The sequence below is a fragment of the Antennarius striatus genome, chromosome 12, assembly GCF_040054535.1.
Source record: "Antennarius striatus isolate MH-2024 chromosome 12, ASM4005453v1, whole genome shotgun sequence".
In the NCBI taxonomy this organism is placed as follows: domain Eukaryota; kingdom Metazoa; phylum Chordata; class Actinopteri; order Lophiiformes; family Antennariidae; genus Antennarius; species Antennarius striatus.
The window spans coordinates 11,742,812-11,761,446 of NC_090787.1; the positions used below are offsets into that span (position 1 = coordinate 11,742,812).

The window sequence follows — 18,635 nt, forward strand, 5'->3', positions numbered from 1 at the left end:
TCTGCTGTGCTTTAGTGAAGTGAAACAACCTAAAGTTAATAAAAAAAACTATAGTTAAGAAGATTGAAACTTGAACAATAGACTTGTTTTGTGTAAGTTCCAAATTAAGATACTTTTAATTGAAACTTGAAAGCAATGGAAGCCCATGTCTGACACCACAACATTTACACCTTAATGAGTGCATGCTTTCCAGATTATATATAGTTCCCTGGGGCGGAGTACACAGGGATGTTTCCATGATGACATCATTTTACTCTGCCTCATGCCAAATTAAGTAATACCAACTAATTCCTTGTTTGTGGGAGCCTACTCTTAGGATTTGGAGTGACAAGTTTATCATTGATTCATTGTCTGCCAAGAAAATCTTTTTTTAAATTCTTAAACTACTGAAGTTCTATCGTCTATTTCTATAGTCAAATCTTAATATGCAGTGTGTTTTGCATGAGTGATAATGATGCATGATGCACAGATGAACTCAGGGAGTCTTCAGAACTAGGACGTTACAAAATGTTCAACATTTATTTGAAAAAAGATTGATCCCACACGAATACAGACGAACACTTAGACAGATAAAGCAGAACACACTGGTCATACACTCTCATATCAACCCTCACACCGTCATAAACACACAGCAAGGTGCAAAGTGAGTATGAGAAAAAGATGTTCTCCAGCCGGCGTGGTTTTAGACTGTCCATAGAAAAGCTGTCAGTACCACAGACTGCAACAGTGTAAACGATGGTCTGGGGGGTCCTGAGGAGGGGCTGGTTGGGGAAGCTTCTTTCTGGGGTCAGCTGGATCTGAAGCTTTGGCATCACTTTCTGGGTCTCTGGAAGGTGTGTAGGTGCAGGACAGCCAGGATCATAGGAGAGGGGGATGGGGTGGAGGGGGGTTTGGGGTCTTCTTCTGGATCACATCCCCATGCGGATGCTCTGGATGATCTGGAATATAGCTGAGAGCAGCAAACCCATCGGAATTTTATTTCTTTGTTCAGGAATGTTTTAATTCTGCATCCTCCAAACTTTTTAATCAACCACTGTAATAGTCCTGTTTGCTCGCTGTGAGCGCTCAAAAAACATTAAGCAAACACAAACCTTCTTTTATAGGTATAAAAGGTGAATACCTGATCCACACACAACAAATACAAAGAGGGCAAGCAACCAGGGACCCACAGGATACTTCTCCTCTTGTGGTCGCTAAGGAAAACACACACACACACACACACACACACACACACACACACACACACACACACACACACACACACACACACACACACACACACACAAGCCTGATTAACATTGAAGGTATTTACAAACATCACTCATTTTCTCTATTTTTAAAATGAAATCAATAAATTCAGTATCACATGGAACAGATTGTGATGCTGGTGTTGGAGTTGTTGTTCATTTGAAATGAAACAAGTAAACAACAACCCAAGGAAATTATCAGATAAACACAAATGTGTTTTTCAGTCCCTTGAGTGGACAAAGAGGCTTCACTTGTCCACACTGCTCTGCTGTTACTCTTGATCTTGGCTTGTTCACTCTTTTCCCTTGAACCCTTAAACCACCACTGGCTAATTTTTTAATACATAAAAGATAAGGGTGGGGTTAGGGTTAGGGTTAGGGCGGAATAGATGAGTGGAATAGCGTGAGTCGTTATCATCACTCTGGACTGATCCGTGGAGAAAGAACACATCGACAGCTCAGGACAGGTGTGGGTGAGGCAAGTGTTTCATCACCCAGAGACAAAAAAGTTACACAGCACAACTACAGAATCTCCATGTGAAATAAACCCAGTGAAGGTGAGTACTTCACACTGATGATCCTGAAGGATGTGGTTGTTCTGTATAATGGACAGAGGAATGATACAAGCAAAATAGGTGCACACTCACAATTTTTTGAAAATGTATTCTCTAATTTATGATTTGTTGTGTAGTTATATGTAGGTCAGGATTATTAAAAAATGTCAACATCAGGTGTGGTCACCATTGACTGATATTTGTGAGTCACCTTCAGTATGAAAACACAACCTCAAAGCTCCGTCTCTCTGGCTACCTTCCTCACAATTAGCAAACTAAATTTTTATTGATGTGTTTTATTCTTCTATTTTTTATTTTTTTCTATTAGGTGTAGCTATAAGACAGAAAACAGAAACAGACAGATCCTCGTCCTCCAGGATCTTCTCACTGACAGGTTTCTCTTCTGCTTCTTCACAGTAGCACTGACCAGTCCAACTTAACATTTGTGTTATCCTAGGTAAAACATGAATCAATGGTATTAAATAAGATTTTACATGATTTCTAATATTGGTAAAAGGGTGTTGAGGATGGCGTCTCCGGGTAAGAGGGCGAGAGGAAGACCAAAGAGGAGGTGGATGGATGTAATGAGGAAGACATGAGGGCCACTGGTGTAAGAGAGGAGGATGCAGCAGATAGGATGACACGCTGTGGCGACCTCTACCAGGACAAGCCAAAAGGAGAAGCTGTGACTTCACAGAATACTGCAAGATGAAGCTAAAGATGAAAAGCTGATTTCTGGTACACAGTTTTCATGAGGTGATGGATAGGACAGGGGTGTATTGGTTCTGGTAATGATGTGATCAATACGGCCATGTGATACAGCGGAGGCATGCTGCTTGGGCATGCCTCAGTTTTACCCATATCATTAAATAAAGTTGTTGTTTTGTTTTGTTGTTATTGTTTTTTTGTTTTGTTTCTTTACAAACAGAGCTCTATAAAAAATTCTGGTTCTGACCAGATATCTGAATTCCAGTGATGTGTTTCTAAAAGTGTTTGAAATGATCGTAGCTGATTCTAGCTTCCAAAAGAGTTCTCCATTATATGTATTAAAAGACAATGAATCTCATCTAACAGACAAATAAATTGATTATCTTGTGTATTTTTATGGTATACATCAGGTGTGTCAAATCAATTTTCTCTAAGGGCCACATCAGCTGTAACTTATAGATGTAACTAAATGTAACTCAATGTAATGTAAAATAAATGTAACTACTCCTCAATGTTAAATAACTCTGAATTTACTACTTATTCAAGTTACGAACACTACAGTTACACAGAAAAATATGTTTGTTTGTTTCTCTGTTATAACTTAAATCCTTTAATTTCATGTCAGGTCATGAAACCCACATAACTCCACCAATCAAGGATCAAGCTATGCAAGTTAATGAAGAAAAATAACATCAAACACAAGTTAGAACATTAACTTTGTTCAAAACATTTTTTTAGAGTTACATTGGGCCTAATTACTGCATTGTGGGAAATGTAGTTTTTGGTCAAAGCACACTTTTGACCTATTTATTTTTAGACACTCTGACCTTTTATGCTCTTGCGGGCCACATGAAATGATGTGGCGGGCCAGATTTGGCCCCAGGGCCTTGAGTTTGGCACATGGTACACATGGTTGGGCGGCAGTGGCTCAGCGGTAGAGCAGACGTCTTGTAGACAGATCGCCCCAACCATCGGTGGATCGAATTCCGCTCCCGCCAGGATGTCACCAGGAGTGTGAGCTGACAGTGGGAGGCATCAGCTCACCTCCCAGCCACTGCCGAGGTGCCCTTGAGCAAGGCGCCGTCCCCCCTACAAGCTGCTCTATTGGGGCGCATTCCAGAAGCCGCTGCCCGTCACTCTGCCTCCCTGATGTGTGTTGTTTGATGTGTACTAACTGCATGCTTGCAGGCCCCCTTGTGTGCTGTGTTTCAGGGGGCCTGTGTATACATTGATTGTTAAAAAACTAACACAATATATATACCTGAGTGACTGTGTAATTTCCCTGCAGGGATAAATAAAGTATACTTCTTCTTCTTCTTCGGGTATACATTGTCAAATAATACCGGGGGGTCCAATCAACTGTGAAACACATTTTAATTGCAGTCTGTCGATATCTATGGCAGCAAAATGCAGTATACAGGTTGATGCAGTAGGGATGTGAATCAAGTAACATGTACTTCTCATACTGTAATATGAGGCTTTTGCTTTACACAGTTTTGGTACCACAAACTTTTATATGTTGAAAACTCTGTAGTAAGTTTTGAGGTCAGGGATTTTTTAGTGTTAAATCACACAGTTTCATAATTTTCCTACTTCCATCATTTAACTGTAGTAGAGTAAAATATTTTTGCTACAATATATATATTTAAACTCAACTTGTTCTACAAGTGCATAGCCTCAGTAAATTCATGCAGTTTGTTGGGCTCTTAATTTGTCAGACATACACACAAATATGATCGAGCTTGTTTTACCACAAAATGAAATCAGGGTCTAAAAGCTTTCCACAGTCTATCCTATTATACACTGCCCGGCCAAAAAAAAAGTCACACATTCTAATATTTCGTGATTACGGTGCACATTTCCTGCAGCATTGTTTAGACAACCTCGTACAACGTCACTGTATTTATTTCTGTCCAGAATTGCATTAATTTTTGGCCGAGTTCTTGTATTGACAATAGGAGTCAAACCACTCTGCAAGGTCTTCTCCACCACATCCCATAGACTTTGAATGGGGTTAAGCTCAGGACTGTGGGGGGCCAATTGATGTGTCAAAATGAGCCCTTATGCTCCCTGGACCACTCTTTCACAATTAGAGTCCAATAAATGTTGGCATTGTTATCCTGGAATATGATCGTGCCATCCGGGAGAAAAAAATCCATTTATGGGATAGCCTGGTCATTCAGTACATTCAGATACTCAGCTGACTTAATTTTTTTTGCTGAATAATATTTCTGAGCCTAGACCTGACCAACCGAAGCAACCCCTAATCATAACCATGCAATTTGCTTATTGAAACCCAAACGGTGACTTTTTTTTTGGCCGGCCAGTGTACTTTAGAGTACTGTAATGTCTTTGTCTGGCCTTTAACCTTTACTTAAGTAAAAGATCTGAGTACTACTTCAACTACTAGACATGCCTAAATTCAATTAAGCCAACTTGATAAGTTGTTTTTTTTAATTTGGATGAGGCTGAAACAAATTCATTGATCATCAAAATTGTTTTTGATGACCTTTTAGAAAAGCCGGTAACATAACCTGGTAATGTTTTATTCTAACTACTGTTACATCCAGACTGAATACAGTACATTTAATTAAACAGCTGAGCTCAGTCGGGTCGTAAGGCGTTACTGGAGAAGCACTATGTTGATAAGGATCATCATCATCATCATCATCATCATCATCATCATCATCATCATCATCGTCATCATCATCATCATCATCATCATCATCATCATCATCATCATCAATATGCTGGTAACGTCACCCATCTGGGCTGTCATCGCTGTCAATTAGTTAACGTCTCACCAGCGTTTTGGCCACGTTTCCTCTCTGCGTGATGTTCTTGCTGTGTTTCTCGTTGGCCATGCGGATCCTCTGTTTAGCCACCATCTTCCGGAACGTTTCTAGAAGCTGTGATGAAGTATTGTTTTATTTTCTGAGGCTGCAGTCTGTCGACAGCACCCTACGTCAAGTCGATGATGAGAATACCGGAAACTCATCGAATCGTCTTTCAAAATATTGATGGTACAATTTGACATATCAAGAGGTAGCACGGAAATAGAATGTGAATATTCCAAACCGTAGCATATCAATTTATAATACATAAATTGTTTCTGGCACGCTTAGACATGCTTTTTATCATTATTAATTTTTATTATTATTATTGATGTGTTTGTGAAAACCTTTAATCTGAAGGTTCATACAGGAAATGACGCTGACTATTACGGTTACCTTGACAGAGCTGCTCTCCGCACCTGGCGGAGAGGAGCGCCTGGCCAGGGGCGCGCTCCAGTGATCGATAATGGGTTTAAATTAATTGTATTTAGCGAAAATAGTATCTGTTGCGTTACCATTATGTGTTTTAAATATAAGAACATACAGAATAACGTTGCAGTGTTTAGGAACAGCCTTTTAAAAATGTACGTGATTATGATGTAGGATGTGGAGCACATTATCTTTGTGATAAATATATACTGAAATAAACAAGAAGCATCAAAATATAAAGAAACAGATAAAGGTCTGTTTATTTATATTAAACAGCTAAGCTGTTTAATATGAATGAAAAAGGACCAAAAATATTAAAGTGAAGTTGTTTTAGTTGTTTATATCTGCATATTCTGTATATTTTGGAGCAAAATTTGTCATTCTCCATGTATCAAAATGTATTATTAATAATTGTTCGCAATTTAAAAATCAAACAAAAATAATTTAAGGAGCTCAGTTCGACAAATATTAGAAGCATTTTCCCAAATACTGTAATACTTTTGATTTTGCTGACTACTGCAGTCTGTAAATGATTCATCCTCCCAATATTAAACCCCTTAAACCTGTCTGATGTTTCATAGGCTTTTGCCTCTGTAAACTCTAAGTGTTATACACAGTCAGACATGAGATTACTGCAGTGTTCCTGAGGAATTAGCCTATTCCTCAAGGGAAAAGGCCTCAGTTCTCTAATATGGCTACCATTACGTGCAGATACTGCTTTTTTCAAATCCCTAAGGGATTCAAGTTAGGCAACTGTGACAGCCGCTCAAGAATGTTCTGGAATGTGTTTGAATCCAAGCTTCGGAGGAGTTTAGGCATTCTTGGAACTACTGTCCTTTTGAAATATCCAATAAAGTTTACATTTCAACTTTCTCACAGGAAATAAAAAGAAGCCTTAGAGGATCTCATAGCCACCACTGTACTTCACTGCTGGTTTGGTGCAAATTGAGACAGGAGACAAATTTAATGTATTTTTAAGGAGACAAATTTAATTACTTTTTAATCATCAATGATGTGTCATCCTATCAGAACAATTAATTTTGATTATTTAGATGAATGTATTTTCTCTTCTATTGTTGAGTGTTACTGGACTAGTCAGAGACTTGGGACAATGTTGGTTTATTCCTGGTGTGAATCTATTTACTTTATTGTGGTTCTCTTCTGGTTGTGAGCACAGGATCTTTATTTCCCAGGCAAGCTTCAACTTATTGTTCATAGACAACAAAATTGAGTAGATCAAGCCAGAATGAGGCAAAAGACAAGTAGCACAAGGAAAACGCACTGCTAACATAGCTCTAAGCTTTGGTGTTTGTTGTGAACAAGATGAGTACTGGTCTGAATGTCAAGACGTATGAGAATGTTTGTCTGCCATCAAACCCATATAAGGAAGAGTTTAAATAGATAAATAGTAAGACGTGAGGGGATATATATATATAATTCCAGCTCATATTTCTAGTGAGATACTTTTGATTCCTCTCTACGTTGTGCACTACAGTCTGAGGAACTCTTCACTATGTACTGAGAATGACAAATAACTGCCTGTTGGCAAGATCATTTAAGGATAATATGATAAGCTGCTGCTTTTTCTCACATAACTTGCTTGATACTTTCCAAGTATGGTCTTGTTATACTAACAAAATCAAACAAAAAGGACCAGTTTACATTTCAAACCAATGCCAACATGGTGAGTGACGATAGTGAACTTTAGTCATCATGTAGTTCTCCATATGACATGTTATACACGTGTCTCTAAATCGGTTACAGCTCATTCATTCCATCTGACAAAATGAGCCAACTGGCAGCTCAGAGAGAAATAGGGCAAATAGAGAGCAGAGGTTGCTTAGCAACTGCATCATGTATTTGCTTCAACCAATGAGAGACGAAAAGATGGTTGAACTGTAGTCTAAACAGCTAAACATCATAAGGGTGGAGTAATAAAGTGTCACCTGCCATCTGACATGCATCTCATTAGATTACTGACCGGGAAAACATTTGAACTTACAGTCTCTTTCATTGTCTTGGAAATACACACACAATAAAACCTGAAAATTTATTTCTACTCTGATCTGAAGAGAATGACATGTGTTTGACTGTACTAATGCATCAAGTCATTTATGCATAAATGCATAAATGACTTGACACATGTGCCTTAAAGCTTTACTCATTCATATTCATCTCAGGGAATAACATGGATAGTCAGTCCTGATTAACTGATCACAAATTATTACAACTCTGATATGATGATCAATAAGATGTTGATCAGTTTGGGGTCAACTTTATTTCAATATTTGAATAGTCTTTGTTCTTAATGGCGCTTGTTCCAGTTTTTTTTTCTTCATTGTAGAATACCGAATGATAATATCAGTGGCGTTTATTGAAATGTTCACAATCAAAACAAGTAGCTTCTTTGCCGGGCAACATGGTACCAAGAGTGTTTATGTCCTATGGTCGAGGTGTCTTCAAGGACTCAACTTGATTTTAGAAATGTTTAAGTACAATTGCACATTAGAGCACAGGTAGTTTAAAAAAGAACACACATACATTCTGGGAAAGGGTTTTATTTCATGAAGAGAATTCATAGAGAAATACTAACATTAATGTTTAAAGTGGAAAATTTTTACTAGTAATCAACTAACAAATCTACAAATAAAAATCATACAAATACTTGTTATGAATTAAATTTACAAGGAAAAACACTAACAACAACTCAAGTAATCATCATTATGTTTTGTAATAGTTCAAAACCATCACACTACAAACACAAACACTTGCTGTGTATTGTACTTTGTCTGGATGGCCTACCTTGAAATTACACTTAACAATGACGAAATCTAAAAAGAATATACATATGTGTGTACATGTTGCTTGTGCCTACAAACTCTCATACATCATTGAGGTAGACTACTGACAGTATAGTGCATATATGACAACAATTAGGACAGTTCAGTTTCTCTTGGGTTACATCTCAGAATAAGACCTGCAAAATCTGTCTATTCCCTAAAGCAGCAGAGCAACAGGAGCCACAGTGTGAAGGTGTCGTCGAAACAACACCATACAGCGTCCTGATGGGGTGGGTAATCCTATCTCACCTCTTTTGTTCTGATAACAGCAACCAACTCTAACTGCTATGATCACACATCTGGATGGGGTTTGCTAACATTATGCAGTACGTGTGTTTCATGAACGGATTAGTTTGTTTGTTGAGGATAAACACATAAAGCACAACTTCTTCTCTGACCATCAAATAGCTAGAATGCATCATTTCATCTTAGTTTGAAGACTACATTACCTGTATGATCTGTTTTTTCTTTATGTTTAGCTGGTTCTCCACAACAACAGTGCATCCGTCCACCTTTCTGCACAGTATTTGTGTGAAGCCACAGATTTAGAGAAACATTCAGTAAATAACATATTACCAAAGCACAAACATAGGTATTTTTAGATTTTGTACTCTCGACACTCCAGTTGTGGCTGCAGATCAGATTTCCTTGTGTGTTCAAAGTCACGATTTATGCATGACCTGGATTTCAAGCTTCTCTCGTTCTCATCCCTGGGGTCTCCATTGTCTCCATTACATCAGTAAACTGAAAACAAGCTGGTTGACACAAAAGGGAGTGGAGAGATGTTTTTATCTTTTCTGTATTTAGCTGCAATGAAATGTTCAAATCCCATGCTCTTCTGTTCTGACAGGTTGTGGGTTTATTCTTGTCTTCTCTTTTTGTGTGAATGGTTTGCTACTGTATTCTACTTTAAGGTCTACATGATGTAGAGGAGTGTACTAATGTGCCAAATTCATTGTTTTTCTTCTTTTGTTGCTCTTTCTGTCCTTAATTCCATGGTTTTCAAACCATTAAAAGATTTAATGGACTTTTCAATCTATTTCAATTTAAATTGTGTGTAATAACAGCTCTGGAGTTCTTCATTTTTTACATGTTTTTAATAATTGTCCCAAAAGATTCTGCTGAATTTAGGATAATGTGTACTGTAAATTAAACATTTATAAGTCAGCCAATTTGGTTTCCTGCTGTAAATGCACTGAAACTGTCAATTCATTTTTCAGTCTCCATATTATTTATAATTTTTGCATCAGAATTAATAGAAATTGCTTCTGTATTTAAAGCCATTCCCATAAATATATTGAATTCAATAAGTTCGTGAAGAAGCACGTCATAATAATGGAAGGCAGCGACGACTCAACTGTAAATGTGTTGAAAGTATTTCACAGGCCAGTTGTGCAGAAGTTGTTTCACCAGTTCAAACACTGTTTCAAATTTGTGCACAGAGAAAATGTGCAAAGAGAGATGCAAGAACAAGCCGACCAATTTTCTTCCATCATTGCGCCAAATAAAATGCAGATGGAAGACAACAACAATAACAACAACAACAATAACCGATCAGGAAACAGGTCTGACAGTCAGTAACGTGGCAAAGACTTCAATATCTATGATTTCATTCACAGAATGAAATTTAAGACCTGCACTAACGTATTGTTGAAATGCACATAGGTGATGTTACCCCCCCCCCACACACACACACACACACACAAACCCCAAGGCCTGTAGGCATGCTTTGGATCTGTTTTCAGTGTCTAATGTTATAAATATGACCTGCTTTACCAGAAACCTGCTCTGAAAATTATAGTGAAAACACCTTGAGGATAAACATGCAAGTCAGCCATCGCCCAGGAAGAGAATAAACAGTACAGGGTAGTTATCCCTGAAAAAACAAACTAGAAACGTGACCGAAGAATTTAGGCAAAGCCAGACGAGGGTGGAGGAGGGGGTGTTTGATCTTAGCATGTGAAGACGTGACACAAACAGAAAAGGTTCTGTTGGGAAAAATATGAGTGGGTTACTGGCTCTAAACTCCTCAAGACCTCGAGAAGCACCCTTGTTTTAGGGTGATTGCCAGACTCTGTTGCCGACCTTGTTCCCCACTGACCCATCGGCCTTGAAGCTGCAGAGCCAGACTCTTTGATTGGTGACTGCATTTACTGCACCTCACACACAGTAGGGCCGACACACACAGTAGCTCTGTCCAGGTTGTTCAGTTTCATGATTCTTGAATCTAATTGCTGTTATGAAAGGGAAACAACACTGAAAGTTTTCAGGGTCAATAAGTAAAGGTATGCAGTGGTTTCCTGGAAAAGCCCAAAATGCTTCCAGCTGTATGTTTGTTTTTTTCTAAAAAAAACAGTCAAATATGGGCAGAATGTCCCCTCCTCCTAAAATAAGAAAATTTTAAAGGATGGTTCCAAATTGCCCGTAGGTGTGAGTGTGTCCATTGAGTGGCTGTTTGTCTTTCGTGTGGGTCCTGGGTGCGTTGGCAACGCGCCCAGAGTGTCCCCCGCCTGTCGACCGTAAGGACGAAGGTAGGATTGGGATTGGCTCCCCTAGACCCATAAAAGTCAAGATGAATGAATGAATGAATGAATGAAAAGGACATCCACACAGGGAAGAAATTGGAATTAAACATTTCTTACTAAAAAAAAGTTGAAAGAAACGTAATCAGAATCAGAATCAGAATGGAACAAAAAGTAGTAATACTGCATTTCCCTGTTGAATGTGGTAGAGCAGAAATGAAGGTGTCGTGCAAAGAAAACAGTTCATTTACATTCCGGACATAAAATCGTCATTTACAATAGATTCTTTGACTGTAGGCGGATTCCTTTCATTCCCTTTTTTTTTTTTTTTTGCACATTTGTTTTCCTAAACTAAAGGTTCTCCATAGAAGTGGGTTCTCACTCAGACAAAGACGACCAAGAAGAGATGAAAAATAAGAGCATCATAGTTACCCTAAACTGGTTCAACTTTCCCCTGAGACTGGTAAAATGAGGTGTAGCTGTGCCATGTGCCCAGCCCTCCCTCCCCTGTACATGACCCACTTTGAAAACCAGCCTCAAGGACTGCCTTGAAATGGAAGGGTGAATGTATGAATGTGTGTCTCTACACACAACCTTGTGTAACCACAAGCTCTCATAAGCAAAATATCACCAATAAAATTACAGAAAAAGACTTTTCTGTCAGTCTGTCAAGCAAGGCAAATAAAGATTTATGTCTACATGTAGCCTTTTTTATTAGATCTGACACACAGTACTTGATTATATGTACAGTAGACTACAGTAGTTAGTCACATTGGCTTTAAGTGATGCCCTAAACAATCTGCTGCTGTCAAGCCTAACAATGTGGATCAATAACCAAACATGAAATAGACTCCCGTGGCTTTGGAGAAGGTAAAGTTCTGATTTTGAAATCATCATTGTTCTAATGGAGTACCCTGAATCTGGACTGAGACCCCTGGAGCAAGTCCAGGGGTCTGACTGAGATGAGCTCGAACTTCTGTTGGATTCACCACCCGCTGAGAGTACCGTAAGGGATGGGTGCAGTGTAGATTGGGCAGCAGTCAACAGCAGGGGGGCCCGACGACACTGACCCCCGGATACAGAGAGTGACTGTCACTTATGCTTGCTCTGGAGGGTTCTGTTGGATTTCTCTGTCTGTTAAAGCACTTTGAAATGTCTCCTGATGGGATTACGTAAATAAAGGTTGATTAATTGAATGATATTCCAGGTGCCACTCTCAACATCACATGCCTTCAGTGTGTGGTTCAGGGGGTCAAAGAATCTGACCCCTGGACCATAACGGGGTGTGTGGGTAGTGCCACGGTGTAAAATTAGCCACAGCTCTCATGCAGTCAATATTTACTAGAATTGTGACTGCAGGGAGTATTGATCATTAGGGTCTAAGGGGTAAACATTACTGTTTTATAGTAACAAACCCCCTCTATTATGTTCTGTAGGACTGTTGTCAGGGAATGCAGCAGCTAAACATGATAACCCCAACGATGCACAAGGACCAGGAGTTGGGTGTGCATTTTGTTGATAAAGTGGTTGCTCATCTTTGCTTTGTCCTGACGATTAGTGCTCCCAGCACTTCTTTGTTTGGGTCTTCAGGCCGTCATGTGGCTCCAGCATGCTTCATATTGTTGCTGCGTTGAGACACAAAACCACTGTGCTGGTTTAGCAGCTAAACACTGATGTTTTACTGACCAACCGCTAGCGGAACAAAGGAACCACTGACAAAAGAAGCACAATGGAGGCAAGCCTGAAATCCTGAGAGAATGCAAGAACAAGGTTCAAAGGGCATGAACACACACACTTACAGTAGGCCCTGTATGCATGAAGGTAAAGACGAGCGCACATATCTCACATGCACTGAACATGTGTGTGGAAAAGATCAAATTGTCATGCAGAAGCCAGCAACAGCGGAATGCAAAACGGTCCTGTCAACACTTTCATGTTTTGTGTGTGTTTGTGTGTGTGTGTGTGTGTGTGTCACTTTGTCTAGTGAATGAATGTATACAATGCAAAGACTCTCCTTCTCACATTGTCAGCTCAGAGTATAATTAGTAGTGCTACACGCTACTACTTTCCTTTTAGCACTTTGTATTTCTTTGTGGAGCAGAATGAGCTCGACAACTTTCATCATCTTAAAATGTTCTAGGAAAATGTTCAGTATTTTGTGATTGATTGGTTCATTGATCCCTGAAGTTCATGTGCACTTTAAAGCTCAAAGGACCTGCTGAGCTGGTAAAAAGCTTAGCATTCATTTTCATTTTTTTGACTGCTTTGTGGATTACAGGGTAGTCGTGGATCAACGTTGGGGCATCATCGAAGAAATAACTAAATGAGTAAGTAAGTAATCTCTGCTATGGATGATGTGGTTACACTGTCAGTTAGAAATTTTGTGACTGTCGTTTTATAACTAGAGAAATGTCAAAAATGTGAAACAATAGGAGGTGATAATAATGATGCTTCAAAATGAGGTGATGTTTGTGACCTGGAGGAGTCTGGTGAAAACATTTTCAACTAGTGTTCATGTCCAACTTGATCTTCAACTTCAATTTTACAAGTTTTCGTGACAAAAGTTGGTCATGGGTGTGGGATGCTTGTCAAGACTCAAACAAATCATCTTCAAGGATTTAACAGAACAAATCGATTCTTATTTTTATCACAAGAAAATTAATTGTTTGAAATTGTGTGTTGTTTTTGGATAAACATACTGTGAACTGGCCTCAACACGACAAAGTAGATCTTCTGCAGAAACCTGCAAAACTGTAAGAATTCTATTTCTGAATGATCATTGAACAAAGATGAGGTGAGAAATGGTTAATGGACGAATGTGAAAAACATCACTGTAAACTTTTAAAAGTGTATTTCTTTTAAAATAGCATGCTGAGTCTTATGTGTGAACATGTTCAAATTCTTATGCACAATTGTCTTTTCTGTCTCTGTGTTGGCCTCTCAGACAAATGTCCCTCTCATCGCTCAGTGTGTGGGAACAGGAAGCTCTGGTGAACTTTAGTTTTGCACATTTAGGCCATATTTATCTCTCATTCCATCCTTTCATTTCATGACGTCTTGTTTCTTCATGTAGGTTGCCTTATCGGGGCTGTTCTGATTATCTGTGTCAAAAGGCTGAGCAAGTTTTGGAGTGTCTGTCTGAGTTTCACATTTTAGATCCCAAACTTTCTGATCATCTTCTCTTGATGCTTTACACCAGTTCCCTTTCACATTTTACTGTAAATATACATCGAGATGTTATGCTGCAGACATCCACCCTCAGATCACTGTAGACACATCCTGGTGTGATAAACATGGAGGGCAAAACTCCTGCAAAACAAGCAGCTTTACATGAACTAAATCAATGATTTACAGTGTTTTAGTGCCTTCATTAAAGAAAAAACCAAAACTACCAGCCAGGCTTTTCACCTTCCTCTGGCGTGGAGCCATTGAGAGCACTTTGAGAACATGTTCCGTTACGTCCGGTGCCAAAATACTTTAAAGCATTCCAAAGGCCTGAAGTGGTTTATTTTACTGACCTACATGTTGATTTACTATGTGCTCTAAAATACATACATCTCAATTAGCTCCCAAATAAAGGGCTCCACAGTGTACAGTATATAACAAAATACATACTACATACTGATGCTCTGTTCTAGTCATGACGTAAAAAGTGTTCTTAGGTCTGACTGTGGGTTAATGTTTGACACTAAGGCCCAGTGTAATACTGGTTCCTCTGGGAGTGGGAAGGTATAGAGTAACTACAAATCTATAGCAGTCCTTCCTCTGCAGGACGCGGATGGCAGCAGCAGCCTGGAGTGTGTGGGTAATGGTTGAATCAAACATTCCTCATTTGAGTTTGAAAGACGACCTCCGTGAGTGATGCAAGAGAGAGAGAGAGAGAGAGAGGGAGAGAGAGTGTGTGTGTGTGTGTGTGTGTGTGTGTGTGTGTGTGTGTGTGTGTGTGTGTGTGTGTGTGTGTGTGTGTGTGTGTGTGTGTGTGTGTGTGTGTGTGTGTGTGTGTGTGTGTGTGTGTGTGTGTGTGTGTGTGCGCTGTCTGTTACATCTACAAAAGACTGTTTACTGCAGTGTTTAATATCCATGGCTGTTTTCAGTAAAAGCTTTTCATTAGAAAAATTTCACGTACATCGTCGTCCAGTGTGCATCAGGCGGGCCTCATCCTGTGTGACAGTGGCTACTAAAATTACCACCATGTTTGCTGCAGAAACATGGTGGTGCATCATTAATTAAGGCCTCTGTAGAAGTGAGAACGGGATGGAACAAAAACATGATTTTATTTTCAGGTGATTTCACGTGAATGAAAACATGATTATAAATAGTATGCTGTATTCCTGTCATTAAGATGTGGGCCAGGTGCTTTTCATGACAGTGAAAACACAAATGTGTGCAAGCTGAGTGTTGAGCTTGAAAACACATCGTGCATCATTGTCACAGTCAACTGCAGCATCACTTTTTTCTTTACAATTCACTTTGAAATGCTTTCTGGTCCCTGAGATCCAAATATTCCTGTTCTCCTTTTTGTGTGGGCTTGGTTCAGCATCGCACAGGAAAAATCACGGGGCAATCTCATGCCAGTGAATGCATCTGCCAACATTAATACTCTTCTGTCAATTATTGCTTTTTATTGATTATCAGTGTTCAGGTTTCTTCATTTCTCCCCAGTTCACTATGCTCCATAAGATCATGGATTATGGGGTTACATGTCACCAACTCCTTTCACACAACAATCTGCCTGCCGATGCACACAGATAAGCACAAAGGCCATCCCAGGTCAAGCTTGCTCTGCGTGTGACGTTTAATTTCTTTGGTTTCACTTTTTCACGCAACAGAAAAAAAGCCTTTGTGCTTGCAGACGTAAATGATGTAGGAGACACTGGTCACAAACCCTTGCCCATCGGGTCATATTGCCGTCGTATATGCGTGTCCTTTGGGAGTGACACACAACACCTGCACTGATCACTGAAAGTATCAGCGATGAACACATGGCCAGCGCACTGCTCATTAATGAATGAACACACCAAGCAGATGATAAAAGTCCTTTCATTACGTCTGTAGGTTCTCACAAGGGACAATAATTAAATTAGAACTAATTATATGCCGAAAATTTGTTTTTTAAATGTAAAAAACCCAAGTTCAATCCATCATCTGGGTAGAATCTACATTTTTGTAAAGTTAAACTGCATTTTAAGCGTAAATTTCCCATTTGATAGAACACTACGAATGAAAATTATAATATTCTATGTCAACCAATCAACCAACTGCACCTTTTAGATAATTTACTATATTGTATGAAGCAGGCTTGGACTCAGTATAACAGATTTATTACACCTGGTAAATGGTAGTCCAGTTTCAGTTCAAGTGCACAAAGGTTGAAAGTGAAATCAACAAGATGCCACTGCAGGTGAACGGAAAAAGTAGACGGTCTTGCACGAAACATCCTTTTCGGATTCAGGTGCTCACTGACCGCACAGCTGATAGCATCTTGGTGAAGGTTGACGGCTTCCAGTCACTTTGCTGTGAGGAAAGTTTGCAGTGCAAACTAATCTTGGATGCCGAGACAGGGACTGTTTCCACCCACATGGAATAAGTTGCACAAAGTGTTCCAACAGCAAACACCATCCAGTTGTGACTAAAACAGTCTGCATTTATTTGTGTATATATGAGATAAGTCATGATAGAAATCTAACTTTAGCTCTGCAGACAATTGTGAACAACTTTTGAATGACATTTAACCCTAACCCTAACCCAGATCTCAAATGCTATTCAATATTCTCCAGAATGTTTCTACTGCAGCGGTGTCTCTTCACCCAGGAATTCTGAATGTCAGAACATTGTCACAGGTAAAGTTGAAATGAAATGTACGAAACAGGAATGATATCAATAACAAAACAATTCTTAAATAATTCTTAAACATTAATTAAATCAACCTGAAATGTCCTCAGAAATGGATTAATTTGGTGTGTCTTTTCTGAGAACAAATGCTCAGCAGTGGGCTGAAGCAAACCAAACCATGGATCTATTTAAACAGCAAATCTGAAAGGTCTGAAAAATTGTAATTTAACAGCTGATGAGATTTGGGTGGAAATGAAACTGCATTAATGAGGGGGATATTTCATATGTTTTCTGCAGCAATTTCCCAGAAGCAGAAGAATTAAGACCATCTCTTCTGTTTCAGATAATGCACAAAGCTCAACATCTGAACTTCACCCATTATGAAGAACACACATATAGGATCTACTGTTATTATCTACATTCTTCCACTCATCCAAAGGATGACAGTAAATATTTCAAATTACAAATCCTGATAAATGCATAGATACCTTTAGTATGCATTACGTCTTCTTAGTGTTTGGTTGATACCGAGTCCAACAGAATGTTGTGTTGGTGAATATCCTTCATTAATCCAGAGTTTCTGGGTGGTTTTTGTGTCATTCGCTGCAACTTTACATTTTCTTTTACATCCTCTAAAGTTTCCACTTCCTTGTAGCTTTACACCTCCCCACCTGAGCTTAACTAGATAGCACAAGTGTAATTTTAATTGTTATTTGTAACTCATGCTAACTTATGCAGATGAGGTGATTGTCTGTTTTGCTGTCATTTTACCTTCTCTTGTTCAGGTTGTTCACCGGTGTGCTTCCATGCTGTTTTTTCTATCTACTGACTTTCCAAAACAAAAGCCAGCAGTTTTGATATTTTTTAAACACCCCGGATCAAACAGCTGCTATCTCTGAGGTTCACATTGATGTCACTGAGACTGGAAAGATAAAGACACCGTGTACGGGACAGTGCTGTCCTCAGACAATGTGTGGACCTCACACGACCCCGTTCAATGTCTGCATAGCTATATACCAATATAATGTCATCTTAAAATCATCTTTCAGCCTGTACAAGTGTCCTGTATATCTGTAATCCTAAAAATCCCACCTCCTTATTTATTATGCAAAAAGGTTGGTGAAACAGGAATCTACAGTATGTAAGGTATGCTGTAAGACAGCTAAACCGTGTATACCCTCACATATTTCTTGTCTGAAGTGTAAAAATATGTATAATAAATTCAGGAATAAGTATGACTAACCATTCTAGAGAATCTTTGTGTGGTAAAACTGAATCTCTGTTCTTTTATTCATGTTTTTAGCTCTGGCATCAGTTTGCTATGTTGCTTGTGTGGTATTTCAGTCACGGTTGCAAACTGTCTGCAGTCAGGCAGCTGTGATAGGAATAGCTTTTCAGAAATTGAGTTAATTACTGTCTTTTGGATAAGGATTAAGACTATAGTATACGTATTTATAAATTATGTAAAATATTGTGGAGCCTGCTCAGTTGATAACAAAGTACTAAGAACTGAACTCAATGAGCATCGATAAAATAACGTGAAGTGAGAAGAAGTTGCTCTGAAGCCCGTTGCAGTTTTTTAGTGTCTTTTAGGGTGTTGATTTATCTGGAGTCAGATTAATGGTGTTCCACCAGATCTATGCTACTGACGGTAGAGCCACTTTCAAAA

General features: G+C 39.0%; 1 protein-coding gene across 1 annotated transcript; it reads right to left on the reverse strand.

The window, feature by feature from the left end:
• Window positions 1-493: 493 nt before the first annotated feature.
• On the reverse strand, window positions 494-5,407 carry serp2 (stress-associated endoplasmic reticulum protein family member 2). Its single transcript, XM_068329879.1, has 3 exons — window positions 5,314-5,407; window positions 1,121-1,193; window positions 494-949 (listed from the first exon to the last, which is right to left on the reverse strand). Exons 1-3 carry the CDS (start codon window positions 5,395-5,397, stop codon window positions 909-911), a joined length of 198 nt encoding a protein of 65 aa, XP_068185980.1. The 5' UTR covers window positions 5,398-5,407; the 3' UTR covers window positions 494-908.
• Window positions 5,408-18,635: the final 13,228 nt, after the last annotated feature.